The sequence below is a fragment of the Lates calcarifer genome, unplaced genomic scaffold (assembly GCF_001640805.2).
Source record: "Lates calcarifer isolate ASB-BC8 unplaced genomic scaffold, TLL_Latcal_v3 _unitig_1352_quiver_842, whole genome shotgun sequence".
Lineage (NCBI taxonomy): Eukaryota > Metazoa > Chordata > Actinopteri > Centropomidae > Lates > Lates calcarifer.
Genome location: NW_026115463.1, coordinates 50,017 through 72,028, shown reverse-complemented (window position 1 = coordinate 72,028; position 22,012 = coordinate 50,017). Strand labels below are relative to the sequence as shown.

The window sequence follows — 22,012 nt, the reverse complement described above, 5'->3', positions numbered from 1 at the left end:
TAGCAACAGCAAGTAAAACAATGTCATCTCAAAGTTCCGTTTATACAAACCACCACACCCCTCTCCTTTATGAAAAAGCGACTGAAAATATAAAAAGGTTAAACTATTGCAGCCCTCGCCAGTCGAGAGTCCAACTGCACAGTTCATGTTTTCAGGCACTGGTTTCTTACCTAAAGCGCAGTAACTAAAGTTCAGGGTTCAAGTCCAGGGGACAGTCATCCCAGAGAAATATTTTTAACTCTCTTTCAATGCTACTTCCAAGCGGTACCACAGAAGTGTTAGTAGTGTTGCACTGAAACAGACGTCTTGACTGGTCGTATCACCTGAAAGATTCAGATGAGGTCACTGCTGCATCGTCAAAAAAATCCACATCCTGTTAACTCTGGATTTCCCTCAAGTGTTAAGTCACAAGCGTTTTATTTAAGTTACTTACAAAAAAACATGTGTCTTGGCTTTTGTTTGGTTATATGTGATCAAGTGACATGAGGTACTTAATACTTGGTTTTCCTTGTCTTCGACAGCTGTCACTGGTTGTTCTGTGTTTGTTAGAGCTTGATATTGACTGTTCAGATTGCATTTACATCAGCACTTTCACAACTATTCGGCTTTCTCCTACTCTTACGAGCCAACAGTCCCAGAATAAAGGTGAGCAGTGGAAGAATCCTGCAGTGCACGGAGAGGTCAAAGGTCACTCTGAATCTGACAGGACGATGATCTCATCTGGGTCACACTGGGTCGCCACGTTGACCTGGAACAGTGTGTTCACAGTTAGGGAAATCTGTACACAACAATAATTAGTAAACAACATATTTTGGCTGTGGCCTTCATCAGTCGTCATTTAACATATTTAAAAGAACACGTTTTGGCCTCCTCAGTCTTTTCCCCATCTCCATGCACCCTGGACATAGGTGAAGTTGTGCCAGATTTTCCTATTTTGCATTTAAATTTCCCTCCTAGAATATTCTGATCAGAGGAACTTGTTTACTGTAAACTGGGCGCAATAACATCTACTTGTAGCAGGAAACACAGTCTGTAGCTCGACAGAAACATTAACTCTGTGTGAAACTCAGTTTAAATTGGTCTGCTCCTCTTGAATAATTTATATTTTTTCATTAAAAGAATCTGTGATGTGAAAATATCTACTTGAGAAAAATCATAACATATATAGTAGTTTCTGTGCATTGTAAAATTTGACCTTTTTTTCCATAAATGACATATCAAGTCTGTTAACATGACATGAGTATCAGTCCATGTGAACACAGTATGTTAGCAATTTTCAGAAACCCAAACATGTAAACAGTAACCAGGATACTGGTATTTATCAAGTGTTACATGTAAACATCACGTCCATGTAAAAACACTCCCCGTCTGGTTCTTCTAACTGGGGACAGGGAGGAATAAAGGATGGTTTATTTTACTTTCTAAATATAAAAGGACAAACTAAGCTCCAGGTTTTGGATGTATAATCCTCATCATCATCACCCCTGAACTCTCATTAACCATTCATTCTGCTCACCTTTTTCTTAGGAGGCGGCGTCGACTGGGAGCTGCTGACCAGTTCCTGGTTCGGAGTGTCTGCTCGGTAGACTCTGCCTGATGTGGAGAATTGCAGCTAACGACGCCCATATCCAGAGAGATATCTACCTCACTGAGAGGAGGAGGGATGGACGTAGAGTCAGACGGTGAGAGAAGTAAAGAGGTAGAAGCAACAATATAAGTATTGTCATGCAGTCCTAATCTATCACCTTAAACCCAACAGTACCTGTTTTGTGTGATTATGTGCTTTGTATTTTGGAGTTCCCTGACGTAATTTCCTCCCTCTTCCTCTTCTGGCTCCTCGTGGTTCTGGGGCTGGGGCGGCGGCGACGTGCCGTTGGTGGTCTGTATGTCACATTTTTCTAAGATCACTGCTGGTGACAGGGGTAAAGACACCCCATTGGATGCAGGCTCATGACTGGAGGAATCCACAGGTTCCTCTAATCCTGCAAGGTTACCATTAGACAGAGGCGTCTGGTTATCAGTCTGCATGGCCTCTGATTGGCTGGGCTGTCTCTAGGGGAGGGGATGTCAGACAGAGAGATCTGGGACTTGCTGTCATCAGTAAGAGGACTGAGTCCACTTGTGACTGGCTCTTCTTCCTCGTCTTTAGCGCTTTCTGACAACCCGTCTGTCTGATCCTCCTTGTTGGCGTCATCTCCTGCTTGCTCCGCCTCGTTACTGTTGTCCTCCTCATTCTCATCATCGTCTATAGAAAAAGGAAAATTAAAGCGATTTAATAGTTTCTCAAAAATACAAAATACCTGCTTTCACACATGCACTGCAAACCTGAAATTTTATGTGTTAACGCAAATGTGTGACTCAGTTGGACCAGACATGAAACTGACTAAACACTGGATTTACCATTAAAACGTGTGAATTAACCATCTACGCTCTGGACCTGGTCCATCCTGCTGAGTGCTGGCCTGGATCTCCTCCTCTATGTCTGGATCAGAGGATTCATCTTCTTCATCATCATCATCATCCTCCTCCCCCTCTTCTTCCTCCATTTCTTCTTCCTCCTCTGCCACTCCATTCACCTCTTAGTTCCTTCTCCCTTTTCTGATTTGTTGCCCTGAAAAATAAGATGTGCAAGTGTCGGACAGGACCAGAAAATGAGTAGATGGAAGGGGGAGAGTGAATTAAAGAAGGACCCTGTCAGGTGGTGACTGTGTCCTTTACGTCAATCATACCTCTTTCTGCTTGTCTTTCTCCAGTCCGTTTGTTCCTCTCCTGCTCCTCTGTGTCCTCTTGTTTGACAGCGTATTTGGTTGATGACCTCCTCCAGATGGGATAGAGCCACTTCTCTGTTCGATCGCAGCTTTCGCAGCAGTGAAGGGTCCGAAAGAGCTGGGTCTGAAGCTTTAGAGGGTGACGGAGAGAGGAGGAGAGAGACAAGAGCAAGTGTGAGACGGTGGTGGAAATGAAGGAACTGATGAAGGAATGGATGAGGTGTGTGCACAACTGTGCATTGTATTAATATGGTAGAGATATTGTAAACATTTGTCTGATGTTGCTTGTTAATGTCAATGAGCTTTATGAAATATAAAAAGTGTGGTTGACGTGACTTGTCTGTCAGAAAAGTAGTCGGCTTGAAATGTTTTCTCAGTCACAGCAGAATTTTACCCCTGCTCAAAGCCTTACCAGGTTTGTAGTTGTCAGTGAGATGTGAGCCGAAGTTGTAAACCAGGTCCAGGTGACGTCTCTCCTGCATGCGACTCCCGGTCTCTCTGAAGGCGTCCTGGGCTATCTGTTTCAGCTGTTTTCTGCTCAGGCAAAGGTTGTGGCGTTCGTTGGCACGCAGCACCTGCTGGAGGATGTCTGGGTAATCTGGAGGGTTCCTCTGTGCCTCGGGACTGTTTATGAAACGCTCGATCTGATATGAGGGAGGAACGTAGGTACAGGATCAGGAGCATATCAGTTTCACAGTAATGTCAGATGAAAGAGCCTGAGCACAGTCCAGTTCAAACCTCAGACATGATTACACACTTCTTCTTACATCCTGTAAGTTTGTTTCAGACTTAGAGAAAGAAACTGCTACCACTGAATAAACAAGGATGTCTCAGTCCTTTAACACTGGTTATCTGCTGATTCAGGGTCAGATCTGGTACTTACATGTACCTAAATGTTTGACTGTTAAATTTACGACTTAAATACTAAACATCCTGATTCAAAACTACAAGTTTTAATCCGTAACTGTCAAATTTTTGTAGGATCACTGCAGGTAAAATTAATACTCTACGCTGATGTGTGTGAGAGAAGATTAGAGGTCATTAGTAATCTACTATGGGATTACTACTAGGTTACAATAACTCTAAGGGAATTATATAGTCGTATAATAATTATTGCAACCTGTTAACTTTCAGAGCCCAGGCTGAGAGCAGGACTCAGATTAAATAACATGTTGATCCAGTCACATTAAAAGCCAGCTCACCCTTCTGTTGATCTCAGGATAACGAGTGCCTCTGTAGGTGATCCTCTGCTCAATGACTCGTCCTGTTAACGTGTCGCAGCCCTTTAGTTCACACAGCTTTTCATAAATTTTCATCATCTGGAAGAGAAGCAGGGGAGAGAACAAAGAGGTCTGACTAACTGTCACACAACCTGGTGTAATCCTTCTCTTTACAGATTTAATTTGTGACTGGAGCCTGGTGGAGTCCCACATCAAACCCCAGCCTGACCTTGCGTTTGAGCTTGTGCTCCTGGATGTACAAAGAGTCCTCAGCTCCCAGGTCGTCTAAACTCAGCTCAGCCTGCTGCAGTCGGCAGATCTCACTGTTGTACACCTTCAGGAGGTTCTCCAGGTACGCTATCTGAGATCAATTAAGAACAGACATAAAGAGTCAGACGTGTTCCTATACACAGAGTTCTGATGAGTCCAAGTTTGTGTTTGTGTTGCACCTCAAGGGTGAAAGGAAAATGAAGGGAGGAGAATTATAACGTTTTTATGTGGCCTTCAAAAATCAAGACACATTTTAAAAAGCCATCACAAGTCCATTTACTACACAGTGAATTGATTTAGAAATGCTCTCCAATGGGATTTCATTATCTGTTCTACATTTATGAAAAGGACTTCATCATCACTGCAGCAACTTTTGAAAAGTAAACAATAATTATATTTGGCAGCTGAATCCTTTTAAGGTCATTATCAGACAAAAACAATACTACTCCCACCTACTAATGTTCAACACTTACCTGTTTCCTGGATGCCCTCTTTGCCTTTTTCTGTGCTTCTTGTTCCTCCTCTTTGTTGTTCTCCTGCAGCCCTGAGGTGGAAGGTTGCTCATCTTCCAGTTTCACTCCTTTCTCCTCCTCATCCATCTTACCTTTAGTCTTGTCTTTACTTTTGAGCGTAACAGAGGTAGATTGGAGAGTACTTGATGTTGAGGTAGAAGACCCGGGCTCAACTTTAGTGAGGGTCTGCCTCTTCTTGGCAGCATGCTGCCTGAGTACAGTGCACAGTTCATTGATGTAGACAAATGTTTTAGAGCGGTTGGCCTGAGCGCGAGTCAAACATCGTCCCAGGGTGTTCCTGAACTCCACGGATGACAGATACTCGGGAGAGGCCTTGGAGTGTTTGGTTTGGAGGAAGGTCAAGACCTCGGGGCAGTCCTGGGTAAGGGGCGAGCAGTGATCCACAAACTGGGAGGAAGCAAAAAATAAAACAGGAAGGATAAGAAGATAAGGTGACAGAGGAAGGACACGCAAAAGCACATTATAATTCAGTTCCACTTCACAGCCTGTTTCAATGTACTGTTCACGTGCCTTCATGTAAACTCACCTCAGTGAACAACCTCTCATTCTCTGCCTGAAGAACATGGGTTTGCTTCTTCGCTGAGGCAAAAGGAGACTGGGTAATGTGAGTGGGAGTTGGCTGCTGAGCTTGGACAGGCGAGACATGCTCAGGGGGCGAGGTGGGGGTAGCACAGGAGGGCTGAGGACTCTCCTCTTCATCGTCGTCAAGGACTATGATCTTATCCGCCATCGAGGCGGGAGCCACCGCCATCCAAAATGTTGATTGTTTCTGCTTTCAGAAAATAATGTTGATGAGGGAAACTGATAATACAGGAGGTCACAAGCGTCCGACAGTTTAAACCAATAGTTCAGAAGTAGTAGTTCAGTAGTTTTGGATGTTGGTCGGACAAAATAAAACATTTAAAGACATCACATCGGGCTCTGGAAAATCATAGTGGGCAGTTTAATCAATTTTCTGATGTTTTTGACAAAACGGATAGTTAAAGAATAACTGATGATGGCCAAAAAATTAAATACTGTTTATTTCATACTGATCAGATCCCAAAAACACATCTACAGGAACATGAATTAACAGACAGAAAAATAATTTAATATCTAATAATTCTGTTTACATTTAAATGGCTGTAACTTCAGCTTCAGCTATTCTGTGTCTCAGATTTCTGACCAGACTATTATATACTAGAACTATTTGAAAACGCATTTGTCACCATCATTTATTATTTTACAAACTCAAACGTTTGTCGTGAAAATAGTTATGTTTGATCAGAGTATCCTCCCAAACACAGCCCAGCATTAAAATACGTACTTGTGAATTTTGCCACGATGCTCGAACATTATAGCTTCAGTCGTGACAAAGCAAATAATCTATTAACATCAGCACGATGTTGTTTATGGGAACCGAAACCAACAGGAGACGAATCTTAACTACAAGTGAAACTAAACAGTGAAGTGGTGGAGCTCGATGGCAGCTCGTTAAACTCACATGAAAATGTACAGAGAAGTTGTCGTTATGAAAGAAACACCCACCTCTTGTTTATGAGCAGTTAGACGTGACAACAAAGGGAGATAAAGGTCCGCCACGATGCATCGTTAAAACACTGTTAGAGTTAGCTAACATTAGCACCAGGCAGCTAGTTAGCGCTTGGACTTTGCGAAGTAAGAAAATAAACGAACCAAAAGAAAAGTCCGCATGCTGGATTCTTTAAAATCACATAATTCGTTAAACTGACGGGTCCGAGGTGCTCTATAAAATCGTGTTTTTAATCCCGCAGACTTTCTATTTACCAAAACAATGCTCGTCTACTTGTCTTGCTGTCGAGTCGAGATCGAAAATGTACCCGCTAAAGTCCTGTCAGCATCAACGCCTCTGATTGGTTGACGGTCAGTAACGTCGATAGCCATTGGATAAAGGCGCTGTAGTCGAGCTGAGAGTATTTTGGCCAGTAACTCCTTCACATTGCCTGCTTGTAAGTCTTATTATACATCTATTCTCCTACATTGTACATCACTCATTCAACAACTTTAAATTTAGCTAAATCTCCTGGTAAAAGCCACACACAGTTCGCCAAGATTTTGTCCGTAAATTGCGAAATATGCGAAACCTACTTGTTTGAACTCCGCCTATGATGTGATTCCCATGGACTCCTGTGATCAAGTTATTAAAATAATGTGCCAGTCATAAAGAAACAACTCTCCATGGGTTGCGGTCAAAACAGGAAGTGTAGAATTCATATCCTGTAGTTTCCCATACTTCACTGAGGCTCTGTGTAAAAGTTGGCGCCAGTCAGCCGCTGGGTGGCGCTTTTCTTACAAATTCATGATATATACAAAATGACTTGTCCAGACTGCTGCATGAAACTCATCTGTCTCCATTAAGTTGCACTCCGGTGACTTGGTAGAACAAATTGCACCAACCTCCTTCTTCACGTCCACTTTCACAGCACTAGTAAGTGAAGGCAACCCCACAGCCTTTGGTTTCTCCTCCATCTACGGAAAAAACATTGTAGGAACTGCATGAATAACACCATGCATTTTTGACAATATAATACAATATATACATAATAATTTCTTTCTTAGATTCAATTTGAAATTACCTTTTTGTTTTTTAAAACAGCTGTGTACAGAGGTCTGGAAAGATCAATCCCTTCATTCATAGCTTCATCCATCCCATCCAAGAATCCACTGCTGAACCTGGTAGGATGTAACAGGATGGAGCACTCCTTCAACTCTGAAAAGACATAAAGTTAAACCTTTACAAACCATTCATTTTTTTTAAAAAACATGGACAACAGTTTAGAGAGTCACACAACAAAAATACGTATATATCTCACACATAAGGAAAATGAGTTGGGTACCTACCTGCAAAAAAGTTGCTGCAAATATATATATATATATATATACCCTTGTTATAGGCCTAATTGTGCGACCAGATTCCCACATTGTAAATAAATAAAATTATATAGGCTACATCTTCACTACAAAATTATACTCTCTGTAACAACCACTAAATTAACTAAGTCTAATAATTAATTAAAACCTATTAAAACTATTTTATACTACAAAATGCAGATTATATTAGACAGACTTTATCTGGGTTGGATTCAATGTAAAGCAGTTACAGGAACAGTCTAAAAAAACAAATGTGTATGTAAATTAAAACATTAAGAAATGCACAGTGTTCACATTTGTGTAAACTAATCTAAAAATTTGTGTAAACTAATCTAAAAATGAGAAGTCCTATTAATAATGTCTCACTCCTGAAAAATAAGTTCTTGTTTAAACTGAAAACAGTGTATCTGGAGCTCTGTAAAATGGTCAAACTCTTGTCTAATATCTTTTGCATATAACACAACCACAACCACCACCATGCTGCTTCCCTCCCTGAACACTCATCACCATATGTAGATGCCCATTCACACTCGTCTGTGGCCCGTCATTGTACAAAGTGACCATTGTTTGCTGTATTCCTGCTTAATCACCTGTTAAACCATCAAACTCAACAACAGTCTTTACAGTTCAGTACAAGTATAAAGTAATGTCATGATCTGCTTCTGTGTGATTTTCTGGACTTTTATTTTGTAGTAATTTCCTCTGTGTGTGTGCTGTTTGGTTTCACTTCCTGCCCCTGTGTGTTTCCTGCCTGTTTGATTGTCTGCCCTGTTGTCCTCGCCCTCCTCGTGTCCCCCTCAGTTCATCTGTTCAGTTTCCTCGAGCTTCAGTGTTTTGAGTTTTTTTTTTTAACCTTTTATTCCCACATTCCTACCTCATCACCCATCATTGGTCTGCCAATAACAATCTGTATAGAAGTAGCTCTAACACTGTCAGACCATTCTCCCCCACTCACCAGTCACCACAACACAACTGTGCAGCTCAGACAAAGTCACTCAGAAAAACAACACTGGACCTGCTGTGGACCATTTCTCAGACAGAGTAGAAACAGAAGTAACACAAAACATATTAACTTTCTGCTCAATGACATAAACTGCACTAAACCACAGTTTAACTCTTACACCTTCCCCTGTCATAAAAATACATGAGAGTATTTTCAGGTTATTTTTAAACAATGTGTAGAAAGAAGAAACTGGAGGAGGCGTGTTTTAAGAAATGTTTTTATTGTACCCATGATACTTCACTTATGAATTTTCATTCCCATTTTTATGATGTGCTCTTTTTGTACCATTAAAATGTCCACACATGTGCTTCCCACTTGTGTGGACATTTTATTTTGAATGAGCCCAGGCTGTATCTTCAGTTTTAGTAATGGACAGAGCATCATTCCTACTTTAGTCTGAACAACACACACACACACACACACACACAATAAAATAAAAAACAGCAACATGTGATGACAGAATATACATACATTATTTTTCATGTATTTACAAAAATAGAATTAAGTCTGTAAGTTTGGACAGTTTGGACACGCCCAGGTCTAATCCTTCATCTGTGATTTTTTGGGGCTGTTAGCACAGGAGAGTGTAACTTGTTGGGTCTTTTCCAGTGTTTGTGAAAAAAAAAATCAGTATAAAACACTGAGAGAATGAAACATTACATCACTTTAAAAAAAGAAGATTAAAAAAATGACACAACAGTTTTTTGTTTTTTTTTTAACTGAGCAGAAACCCCCTTAACCTTTGGAAGATTAAACCTTCTCTGTAAAAAACAAAATGAAAACAACAGTTTAAACAGAATTAAGTGAGAATGAGCGCGAGCAGGCGTCCCAGCAGATCTGTAGAAAAAAAAACTAAAAATGTATCACTAAACTAAAAATAACTGTCGGCACAAACAGGTGAACAGTCGCTCCTGAAACTCCCCTCCAACAGACAACAGTGGCTCAGTATCACACATCCACATCAGTCGACTTTATTCTTCTTTACTTCTCTTTCTGTGAGAGGACAAAGGTTATTACTGAGAGGAGACGAGGACAAACAGAAACATTTATGTAAAGTCACATTCAGAATTATTATTATTACCTTATCTGGTTTATCAGCCTGGTCTGAGCCTAAACACAGTGAAAAAACACAAGACAAAGATAAAAAGTTAAAACACAAAAATGAATATTTGTACAGATATATTGTCTTTAAGTAGCCTACAGTGCAGGTGATTTAAATTAATAATTATTACTGTCAGTATATAAAGATGTTTTCTGGCTTATTGTCGTTGTTTTATTTGATACCTGAGCTTGTAAAGGTCCAGGACACAAACTTGATGAGACCATAGAGCACTAACGCCACACCAACCATCGCCATTGAGTCCTCAATAGTGGGAGTACTGAACCCTGAAAAGAAAAAAAGACAGAATTCAAGTCTCATTAGATTAAAAACAAATGAAAATAATAAACATACAATTCAACTTTTAAACTGAGACTTAAAACTCAATAACCACTTTTACCTCAACTTAAATTAATGAGATTGTTGCTCTAGTTTCATTTCCTACTCATGTCTTAAACCAACAACCAAATTCTCGCATGTTACCGATGACACTGAGGGTCGTGCTGGCCCGTCGTGTGCCTCCAGGGTGGACTGCCACACAGGTGAGCTCTCCACCTGTGCCCAGGTCCATTTTTGAGACGTCGAGCTCCAGCCGTGCGGTCTGCCCAAAGGTGCCATCCCAGGCCTGCCTGTGGCCCGTTACGCTGCTTGTCTCCAGGGGCCTGGTTTTCCCATCAGCGCCTTTAAACTCCCAGCTCAGCTCCAGGGAGAGGGGGGCGAAGCCGGACGCTTCACACTGGACAACCAAAGTCTGGCCGGGAACAGCGAGGGGCAGAGGGGAGGGGTGGATGGAGAGGGATGGAGGTTCTGGGTAGAAGGAGAAAAGAGCAGATGAGCAAGAAAAGCAAACATTAATTAAAGAGAAAGTTAATTATGTTACTCTTGGATTTGGATTATTAACACATTTCCTCTTGAGTAGTGCTTGAAAAAGGCTCCAAAAACTACCATCTTTTCCCTCACCAACAATGTCAAGCTCCATCGCCGTCTGAGCCAGAAGGAACGGCAGATACACCGTACAAATGTACGTCCCGGAGTGACGCACTTTAGCCTCCTGCAGGATCAGGGATGCGTTTCCCTTCGTGTGCAAACCCTCGAAGTCCAGCATGGCTCCTTCCTCCTGTGTGTCGGCCAGGCGGTCCGTCTTCCCATCATACGCCAGAACAAGTCGGCCCTCGCCTCTGAACTGGTAGCGCCACTCGACAGCAAAACCCATCCCGGCCAGAGGCGAGGACGGGTCGACCCAGAAGCCACAGTCCAGCAGCACCGGCTTCCCGAGCCTGGCCTTCACCAAGACTGTTTTACTGGTGACACTCAGGACCACTGAGGACACAGAGACGAGAGAGTCAAACTACCAAATACGACTGAGATAAGACACTTTTCCAGTTTCTGAACATCTTAGTCTTTACCATTGTTCTCCTTAGACGCTGTGGGAGCACGCATGATAGTGGAAACACCCATCTGCTTGTTGAGCCCCTGTAGTGCGGCTGAATACCAATCAGCTTGCAGGTACACGGGGCTGAAGGCAGAGTCTGTGAGTGGAGTGACCCATTTGAGGCTGGAGATCTGCGGCAGGAAGGGGTTGATCTCACACTGGGGCTTCTTGATGGAGCCTTTGGGAGGGTTGAGGGAGCGGTGGCAGAGAGTGGCAGCTGGGTCTGAGGACAGAGGAAGCAGGAGGGTAACATGTACATGGTCCTGGTTTACATAAATATTAGGCCTGCTTGAAAAGAAAACAATAAACCACAATACTTTTATTTTCTGATACATTACAGATTACAGTTAGAGAATCATGTTAAACCCACCTGTAACAAAGTAGACTCTGTCAGGGCTGATATCAGATGGAGTGTGTCGGGACTCTGCTCTGTTTGGGTCTGTTCTGACGTGAAGCAGAGATTTTTCCTGAGTCGTAGCTGCAGTTAAACCTCCTCCTCGACCGGCCTTCTCCTGCACAAACCAGCACTCCAACACTGGGCAGCTGCTGCTGCACGCTGCAGATTTAACACAAAAAATGAGTTTAACATGAGTGTAATAATCAGATTACACTAACAAAGGTCCAGAGCAATGTGTCCTCTGTGGTAGCACACAAAACATTTTACAAGAATAATCTGCTACAGTTACATTAAATAGAAGTTGGAAATAAAAGAAAACACTGATCCTCTTTGGTGAAACCAAATAGGTTGTGGCTTTTTCTCTCAAGTGTTTCCACACCTCAGAGTCGTGTTTTTACTTTATTCTCCTGCATTTTCATGTCTGACAGGACAGGCAGTATCTCAGAAATCTATGCTTATATTTCTCATTTTGATCTCTCTCTATTCTTATATAGACTCACATTTATTGAATTTTAGTTGTTTGTTTGATTAAACTAAAATGAACACAACCGCACAAGGTGTAATACCCGTTTAGTCCAGGAGAGGGCGGCGCGCACAACTGCACTGAACGCTTCACACCAAACTTCATTTAGAAATATACTGAAATTATAAAGTCCAACAATGTAAAAACAACCTTACACTGGCCTAGGACTACAATTAACACGTTTCACCACATTACTGTGTCTTGTGCTAAATTCGGCATACATATATCTTACAAAGACTGACATTTTACTGTATTTTAATAGCCTGAAATTGAAAGTTAAAGTTCAAGTTGTTTTGCACACTTCCCTCCCAAATTATACTAGACAGATGTTTAGATACATTTGCATTTAGCCGAAATAATCTACGACTCCTATGTGGATGTAAAAAGTCTTATGTAATATTCTCCAAATATGCTGCAATCAATTATATGTATATTAATACTAGCCGTGCCCATTTTTTAATGGAGTTTGGATTACCTCTTTCATGACACGAGCTACAAGCTACCACGTCCGGGTTAAAGCGTTAGATATCTTGTTAACCTGTGCATCAAAGTATTTGCTCAGTTTCGTGTATTTTGTCAGAGCAGCAAAGGAAAAACGTGGACAGGTAAACCTACCTTGTATGAGGCAGGTAACTGCGACCAGAGACAGTTTATAAATTGTAGAAAAGTCCGTCATTGTTGTTCGTCTCCCCTCGGATGTCAGATACTGTTTTCTGTTGTTATAATACGGACTAAAGCGGGTTATGATCGGCGGATTTCCCCTGCAAAACCCAGGTTCACTTTAGTTTCACTTTCACCGACCCTGACACATTAACCAGAGCAAAACAAAATCCGGTAATAATTTCAAAATAAAAGCGCAACTTGTAAGAATTTCAAATGTAAGTTGTAGAGGCTTTGAAAATAAATCAAACTAAATCAAAGAATAAAAGAAAAGAAAAATGAAAGACAAACCTTTTAATACAACCTGAAAGCAAACACTGTCTGAAATATTTTAAACTGTGCACTGAGAGGTTCTGCAGATAGGTGGCGCCCTCTGACAAGCAATAATCCACCGGGCCTCGGTCTGGACTACACAGTCTATGGTCCGGACACGATCCACTACCTTTATGCATCCTTCGTTTGCTTCCTTGGTCTCTTCTTCTTCACCTAAACCTCCTGCAGTTGAGTTTTATTATAACTACAGTCGGTTAGAGTGTGTACTCACCTGGATTATTTGCAGAATGACTCCTTTAATCCAGAAAATGGAGATTATACTGAGAAACAAGGAGACGTGTGAGGAAGCAAACTTTGAGGAAGAGAATCCGGTCAGTGTGAACCGAGGTCAGATGAGGACAAGAGAAACAGAAACGATAATAGGTCTTGAACAACCTCCATAAAACCACACATACAGCTCTTGGTTTTATCTGCCTCTCAGCAAGAGAAGTTTCCAAGTTACCAAGTTCAGTCTCTTTTTATGATGGTTATAAACTAAATTCAACACATCAAGCTCATGGTTTTCTGTGAGCCAGAGTTGGGCAGAATGTTTTTTTGTTCATGCAAATTGCAAACAAATTAGTTTTTATGATGAGAGCATCTTATTTCCATTTAATAAAATAATCAGATGAGTTATTTTTCCTTCATATGATGCAGTTTCTCTTTGATTTAAAGCCATATCCACACACTTGGTTTATGATTCAGTCTTACATGACTGAAGTTTTACTTATGCTCCTCTTTGATTAAGTCTGTACAGAAAGGTATTTCTGGGCATCAGAGGAATGTGACAGAACAAGAAGCAGAAGAGGCTTCAGTGACCTGACAGATAAATAACATAACAACCATAACCCGCTCTTTGTTCCTGGTTTGAGCGCCAATTTCTGCAAATCATGTCAGGACTGTGTGTCATCTACAGAAAAATGAAACCTAACAGACTCATCATGTTTCCCAGAACAGAGGAGTGTCCTGTTTCTGCCTGATGGTGGAGCTCTGACACTGAGTCCTGAAAAGACAGCTGTTCATAATACAGAGGTTTGATTATACCAGGTTTAGTTTGTTGCTCTGTTTGACATCAGACACAGGAACATCAGGGCCGGACAGAGAGACAGAAGGAACAAGTTTAATTCAGTTGTTTTCTGGACAGGTTCAGTGTGACGCACAACTTCTGCCTGTTACAGATAATGAAAGTATTTTGTCACTTTGAGAGACTTAATTTCTTGAAAACGACTGATCAAACCATCATTAAGGCACTTAGCACAGATTCTCTTCTATACTCTAAATCCCACTGGATAAAATGATGTGTGTGTGTTAGGAATCAAACACTGACAGTCAAATTGCCTGCAGCGACTACCTAGTCAGAGAAAGTGTGTGTGTTTGTTTGTTCGATCTTACAAAAATGGAACACACAAAATGGCAGCACTCTGTTGTTGTCAGACGGTGAGGTGTGGCACAGTGACTGTGTGTTGCAGCATGTATTTGCATGGGTGTGATACTGTGTGTGTCTTAGTTTAGGAACTTTAAAAACCACACAGCACTATGTCTCAAAGAGCTTTGCTAGATTTTTAAGCGCAAAAAATAAATTATCTCTAATTTTTTTTAAAAAGAGAAGACAATGCAGTCAAACCTCTGTCCAGTTAAATTTAAATTCCTCATTCTGTTGCAGGAATGGTTTGATATGCAGACAAAGCTTTCACTCTTTCTCTCACACTTTGTAATTCAAGTTGTAAACCAGACAAGAAGCTTCACTGACAAACAGACAGATTAAAAAGCTCAGTAACAGAGGGGATAAGTACTTGGTTCTTCTAACATTTGAGAGAGAGATAACCAGTTCTGCAGCTTTCAGTTTGAATTCAAAACAAGAGGAGAAGGAAACAGAGATCTCTTAATCAACAACACTGTACAGTACAGTGTGAGTGATTTACACACCTACAGTGTAAGCTGCTTATTTTAACATCCTATTCCTTCTTTTGACTTTTATTTTCGGTTAAAATAAAAAGATAGAAAACTGAAGATGTTTTCTGTGAAACATAGGCTGAGATCTACTGTTTTGCTCAGATGATGAGATGACCATGAGAGATGGCCAGGTTGAAGCCAGAGCTCACTTTATGGTGGGATAGAAATTAGAATCTAGTTCAGCTTTTTCCTCATGGTATGGTTCTGTACAAAGGTTTATTATTGTGTTTAGTTATGGTAAGAAACTATCTATAATAAGCTGGTGATAGTTTGTGGATGTGCAGACAGTAAGACAGAAACAGTGTCTTTATTATTTTTAAAATAATTTTTATTGACAACATTACTAGCAGTTTTCTGTGTAGTAGCATGTACCTACTATAATCCAATATGTTTAGTTTCACCGTTTACAGACCATAATTACCCAGTATAATTGGTGCTGTGTGGAGTTGACTGTAGCCAGTGGTCAGCTATGGACAGGCCACCCTCATCACTGTGTTTTTATTCAGTCTGTAAAGTGTGCAGAGACACTGAGTGATGTTGCACCGTAGGTAAACTGAAGATGAAGAGTAAATAACATTGAGAAAACGTATTGCAATGGAACTGTCTCGCCCTTACACATTTTTGTGTTGCAGAGTGGTTAAATGCTGTGTGCATACGTCTGTTTATTCACACTCTTTCAGCTCCATTAGTTTCACTTTCGTCAACAACCTGATTTCTTGATTTTCACCTAGATACTGATGACGCACACGTTGTTTTGAATTGCTAATGGTCAGAATCAGGCTGGTGCGCCATGTTTCATGTTAGTTGAGCTGAATCGATGAAGGAAACGAGGTAGATCGTGGCGAACTTAAAATGACTTGATATTAAATGTCTTTCTTTGACTCATTGTCATATCAAAATGAGACGTGTTATTTTGTTCCTGTTCCTGTGCCACGCTGCATCTGCAGGTAAGATTCATAAAAACGTTTAATAGCTACAACTGAACTTTAAAGATGAAGCGATGGCGTCTCGGAGTCGCTTGTTAAAGCGGAAATAAACTCCGTCAAACTTTGTTATATAGGCAGCCGTTTGTTTCTGGACGAGTCAAAACTTAGACATAAGAACAGTTTGTTTGGGAAAAATAGTTGAAATCAGTTTCATGATATAATTTTCTGACATCTTCATCTTGATATAGAAATATGGCATTTGAAATAACCAGACTGATGCACTGTTATGCATTAACCTACAAACTATTTTTGTTGTTTTAATTCTTACCTGCTCAGATTTAGTGTTTTGTACAATGATACAAACTGAGTGAAATGATGAAACAATAGATCCGATATATTACAACGTGATCTCATTCAAACTGTTGATGAGTGATAATAGTGAGTTATCATTATTGGTGTAATGGATCAAACATCAGTGGGTAAATAAAGCTACATTCATCTAAAATGATCAGATCTATTTGTGAGGAAAGTTAAATGTGAACAGTTGGTATGAAGACTATGAAAGTGTTTGTTTAAATCATAAACCTTTCATTTGTCTTTGAGTCATTAGTTCATGACTGCAGATTTTAATATCTCTTGTGCAATTACAGAATTTTCTCATATTGTCCACAGCCTTACCCAGTTTGTTTTACCACTACAGCAAGTTTGTGTCTGAGGTTTGTTGATTCTCACAGTGTAACCTGCTTTTCAAAAAAGTGACACAATGTTTTCTTTTTCCACAGTGACACATTCACTGAAGTATTTCCAAACAGCATCATCAGGAATCCCAGGCTTACCAGAGTTTGTCAGTCTGGGAATGTTAGATGGAGTGCAGATGGTTTATTATGACAGTAACATCAGGAAAGTAATTCCCAAGCAGGACTGGATGGCTGAGAATGAAGGACCTGAGTACTGGGAGAGACAGACTCAGGCCTCCATTGGTGCTGAGCAGATCTTCAAAGTTAACATTGAAACTGCCAAGAATCGCTTCAATCAGACTGGAGGTGAGTAGAGCTCAGTCATTAGAAAACCAAAAAAAAATATCTGTGACATTGATATCAATGTTCACACACTCTTTTCTCTCTCTGTCTCACACACATACACACACATGCACATGTACTATAGAATAATATCAATACTAAAATAATGATTAAAAGTCAATGAAAAAAAATGAGTGGAAGTCACGCCCTTATGAGGAAAGTATTTCATTTGTCCTCAGGGTTTTGTTTTAAATGTATTTTCATATTGGGTTAAGGATATCTTTTGTTTGTTAATAAAAAGAGATTTGAGAAATATTTAATTATCTATTTCAATCTGTAATGAGCAAAAGGGAAATAGGTTGTTATTTTTGTCATAATAACAGAATGAGGCTACCTGGCAAAGGTAGAGTTTCTTAATTAGAGTATAAGTCAAAATAATATATCCTAATTCAAACTGTCAGATGAATGGATGTTCTGTCAGTGTGTCCTCAGAAGGTGTAGTAACATACACGTCTGTAACTGAGTTTGCAGGGTATATAATCTTTCATTTCTTTCACTTGATATAGAATAAAGTATGTTAGAGGCTAAAAACAGTTTTTTAAAATCCAGTTTATCTAGCCAAGATAATTGGCAATAAATGTTGCCCTTAAGAGAATGTATGTCTTTGTGGAACTTCAGAAAACTCAACTATGTTTTATTAACACAGATTCAGTTGTTTGGTTCCTTCATTTATACACCTGAATGAAACACACCTTACTAAGTCAGACCACTGGCTGCTGCATTTTAACGCACCAGATCAGATTTTAGCCTGAGCACAGCATGTGAGAAATGTTAATTTAAGATATTCCCACATGTTGTCAGGCCTCAGTGATACATGAACATTATTTGAATGTTTCCTTTATAGATAGAAACATTGTGTTAGAGCAGATTCAGTCAGTGATCCTCCAGAGGCTGATGATCCAGAGATCCAGGCTGCTCTTCAGAAATGTTCATTTAATTTACTAACAAAAATAACATCTGTAGAATCAACTGTAAACATCTGGGTACAATGAAGTCTTTTAACAATCCAAGTTACTCTAAGGTTATTATATTGATGTTTAATCAGAAAGTTTGATCTAAAACAGGTGAGGTTTAAGAGAAGTTAAAGCAGCATTACTCCACACAAACATCCTCTTCAGACTCTTGTAATATCCAGGTCTAAGATTTACCAGTTCCAGTCAACACATGCTGAGGCTGGAATAAAAACCAGTCAGCAAATGCAACAATTACAACCTGACTGAGAGAAATATAAACCATCTGAAATCAAGAAATACATCATTAAAATAAACTGTCAATAACTGGGTCAGACACATCAAGCTACAGTATTTAGCTTTGTTAGCTTGTTAGCTGAGAAAAAATCAGTCACAAAGCAGCATCAGTGAGTGTGAGCTTTAATTACTGTGACTAACTGAACTGATAACAACTCAACAAGAAAAATACTAAACAGCTCAGTTAGATTAAACTTACTGTCAAACTGTGATTAAAGAAGAAAATCCCTCCAGTTCTGCACCACAAAGGTTAGCTTAAACCTCCATCACATTCTCTAATATTCTTCTATTTGCTACTTTTGACTATTTTAGTATTATTAAAAATTAAATAGTGACTGGTGTTGTAAGTAAGAAGTAATTTGAGGGTTTTACAGTAAATGGTAACTTAATTAATTAAACACAGATGAATCAGTGATTAAAATAACCATAATTTCATCCTTAAATATTCAGTGGATCTACAGATGATATTAGATCAGATCAACTGACCACAGTGTGTTGATCAGCTGTTGGTTGTATTGAATGATTGACAGGTGGATGGACCAATCAGGACACAGACTGCCTCCCAGTCTCCATAATGGTCCTGCTGGTCTCTGCCTTATTCTGAGCAGTTGTAGTAACACACTGCTGAACAGGACACTGTCCTGGTGGAGCAGGTGGAGTCTACTGACTGATCCTGGACTGAAACTCTCCTGAGATCTCACTCTGTCTCTGTCTCTGTCTCTGTCTCAGGTGTCCACATCGCCCAGAGGATGTTTGGTTGTGAGTGGGACAATGAGACTGCAGAGGTCAGTGGTTATTATCAAGACAGTTATGATGGAGAAGACTTCATAGTTTTTGACCTGAAGACAGAGACATGGATCGCTCCAAAACCACAGGCTGTCATCACCAAACTCAAGTGGGACAATAACAAAGCTTCGATCGCTCAGTGGAAGAACTACCTGACCCAGGTTTGTCCTGAGTGGCTGAAGAAGTATGTGGACTATGGGAGGAGCTCTCTGCTGAGAACAGGTAGAATCACATGACCTGATGCAGTTTCATGAACAACAATCCTCACATGTCTCAGTAACAGTAACATTATAATAAATATGAACCAACATACAGAGACCTACTGTGTCTACTCAATAATGATCTAATTTTTTCTTATATATTTATCACTTCTCTTTTCCACCACTTTTGTCTTCCTCTCTGCCTCATTTCTTTCTGCTTTAATGTCTCTTTTACTCTTTTCAACCTCTGTCTCTTCACCTCTGCCCTCTCTAACCTGTCTCTCACTCCTTCCTCACATGTCTTCATCTGTCTTTTTCTCCTCTGTCCCACCCACCCTTTCTTTTCTTAATTACATTTGACATATATGTTGAAATGTGTAACTAAGACATTAAAAATACATTACATTAAAAAGGAATGGTAATGTTAGTGCAGTAAATTATAATAAATAAACTGTAATCTGTTTTTTCTCCCTCTCTCCAGCCCTTCCCTCAGTGTCTCTCCTCCAGAAGACTCCCTCCTCTCCAGTCAGCTGCCACGCTACAGGTTTCTACCCTGACAGAGCCATGATGTTCTGGAGGAAAGATGGAGAGGAGCTTCATGAGGACGTGGACCGAGGAGAGATCCTCCCCAACCATGATGGAACCTTCCAGATGAGAGCTGACCTGAACATTTCATCAGTCTCACCTGAAGACTGGAGGAGGTACGACTGTGTGTTTCAGCTCTCTGGTGTGAAGGAGGACATCATCACCAAACTGGACCAAGCAGAGATCAGGACCAACAGGGGTAAGAGAGAGATCAGAGGTGATGTGTGGTGGTTTCTTTTTGGATTATTATGTTAGTGGAGAGATGAGAGGACATTTCAGATGTGATTGTTTTCTTTTTATCCTCAACAGAGACGTCCAGTGATGTGACCGTCTTCATCATCGCTGCAGTGGTTGTAGTTTCTCTCGTCCTCATCATCATCATCGTCATTGGATTTGTGGTTTACAAAACAAAGAAAGGTGAGAGAAACAAAATTTTCTATTTTGACTTTAGTCTTTCAATTAATAATTGTTCAGAGTGCAAAATGAATCAAACCTCAGGTCTCTTCACACCACAGTTTGTCCTTACGTTCTAAACTGGTCAAAGATGCTGAATTGAGAGTAACATCAAAGAACAACAGAGATCAGTATAAGCAGAAGACTCAGAACCACAGTGTCATGATAATATGACCAGAGCTTGAGGTATTTTTTAGCCAATTTCAGTGATTAGTGGCGTCAGGTTTATCAGTGGAGAGAATTTATTTTGGAACTTGTAACTGTGACGTCTGAAATCATCTGTCTTTTCTTTTTATTTCAGGGAAATCAGAGAAATCCTCTCAACAAAGTGAGTGGAACTTTTTATTGTGTTTTACATTTTAGACTTTGCCACTTTCAGACAAACCCCCCTTACTCTTAATGTAGAGGCAATTTAACATGTTGGTCTCATGTCTCAATGAGCACCTGAGTCACTTTTATTATATAAAGATCAAGAAGGAAATTTTACTGCATCAGATCCAGTCACATTCCAACTGAATTTGAATAAATATCCATCAATTTACTCGAATTTGGTTTAAATTGATTTGTTTTATTTTTCTCTTCAGACTCAGACACTTCTTCATGTATCTCTGATGATTCTGCAAAAGAAAGTGACAAAGCACTGATGAAAGGTAACAGCTCTGTCCAACACTTCAACTGTATATACAGCATCCAGATGATGTTTAAACTGTCTGTATTTATATATTTAAATATATATCTGTTTATCTGACTGTGACTTTTTCTATAATTTACGTTTTCGTCTAATGTGACTTGTTAAAATTATTTTGTCTCTTTCTATTCAGAGCCAGACACACTTTCATATAATTCTTACCATTCCACCGGAGCAAGTATAGGCAGCACCACACCACTGATGAAAAGGTAACACACGTCTCTGTCTGACTCCTGTATCCACTGCATACAACCATCTCAGCGTTGTACTACATGTTAAAAGCAAATCTTATTTATGCACATTTTGAGCCATTTTAAGTGTTCATTCTTTGATCCCAGTGATCTCACACATTTCTATTTTGATACATTTTGCATTTTTGAAAACATTTTTGCACTGTTCATTAATAAACTTTATCTTTTCAAACAGATAAGTGACAGTTTGAAGAGGAGGGTGAACTCCGCTCTATAATAATCTGCAACATTGAACTACAGCAAAGACAATCTGTAATCTATATACAAAACATACACAAAAGCATCACACCACCCAAATGGACTCACTATCATTTACATGGAAAAAAAACATTATGCAATGAGTCTGGACTAATCAACAGTTTTATATAAAAATGAATAAAAGTAATAAGTCTAATGTTACATGTGTAAAGAATTATCACCAACTCTGCAGCAGCTCTACACAATATTTTAGTGACTTTCAGCTCATTGTTTTGGTTCAGTCTCCTAAACTGTGATAAACAGCAGATTTATAGACACAGCTGTTCTCTGAAGATGTGATTTAACCTCTGTTCAGTAATGACAGACACAGTTAGCAGCTAGCTGATGATTAGCAGGTAAAGAGCCACATGTTTCTGTCAGGAGGTGGAGGTGAAGTTGTAGCAGTAGATACATGTTACTGTGATCAAACTGTGGACAAAACAATGTCGGCAAAAATGTAAATACAAACACATTTATTGTGCTTCACATTACATAGATGTT

The 22,012-nt window shown here is 39.9% G+C and overlaps 3 protein-coding genes across 3 annotated transcripts; 1 reads left to right on the top strand and 2 right to left on the bottom strand.

Moving 5' to 3' along the window:
- Positions 1 to 1,860: 1,860 nt before the first annotated feature.
- LOC108888431 (death domain-associated protein 6) lies at positions 1,861 to 6,848 on the bottom strand. Its single transcript, XM_051067263.1, has 9 exons — positions 6,319 to 6,848; positions 5,318 to 5,560; positions 4,732 to 5,178; positions 4,218 to 4,349; positions 3,971 to 4,087; positions 3,181 to 3,412; positions 2,730 to 2,898; positions 2,438 to 2,611; positions 1,861 to 2,245 (listed from the first exon to the last, which is right to left on the bottom strand). The coding sequence occupies exons 2-8, from the start codon at positions 5,540 to 5,542 to the stop codon at positions 2,518 to 2,520; spliced, it is 1,416 nt and encodes a 471-aa protein (XP_050923220.1). The 5' UTR covers positions 5,543 to 5,560; positions 6,319 to 6,848; the 3' UTR covers positions 1,861 to 2,245; positions 2,438 to 2,517.
- A 2,289-nt stretch (positions 6,849 to 9,137) lies between these two features.
- LOC108888426 (tapasin) lies at positions 9,138 to 12,949 on the bottom strand. Its single transcript, XM_018684415.2, has 8 exons — positions 12,750 to 12,949; positions 11,585 to 11,770; positions 11,189 to 11,437; positions 10,743 to 11,102; positions 10,266 to 10,589; positions 9,968 to 10,069; positions 9,765 to 9,793; positions 9,138 to 9,676 (listed from the first exon to the last, which is right to left on the bottom strand). Exons 1-8 carry the CDS (start codon positions 12,808 to 12,810, stop codon positions 9,665 to 9,667), a joined length of 1,323 nt encoding a protein of 440 aa, XP_018539931.1. The 5' UTR covers positions 12,811 to 12,949; the 3' UTR covers positions 9,138 to 9,664.
- Positions 12,950 to 15,852: 2,903 nt separating this feature from the next.
- Positions 15,853 to 21,575, top strand: LOC108888428 (class I histocompatibility antigen, F10 alpha chain). Its single transcript, XM_018684417.2, has 9 exons — positions 15,853 to 16,006; positions 16,768 to 17,028; positions 19,041 to 19,319; positions 19,779 to 20,081; positions 20,192 to 20,299; positions 20,637 to 20,663; positions 20,920 to 20,985; positions 21,157 to 21,232; positions 21,450 to 21,575. Exons 1-9 carry the CDS (start codon positions 15,958 to 15,960, stop codon positions 21,451 to 21,453), a joined length of 1,173 nt encoding a protein of 390 aa, XP_018539933.1. The 5' UTR covers positions 15,853 to 15,957; the 3' UTR covers positions 21,454 to 21,575.
- Positions 21,576 to 22,012: the final 437 nt, after the last annotated feature.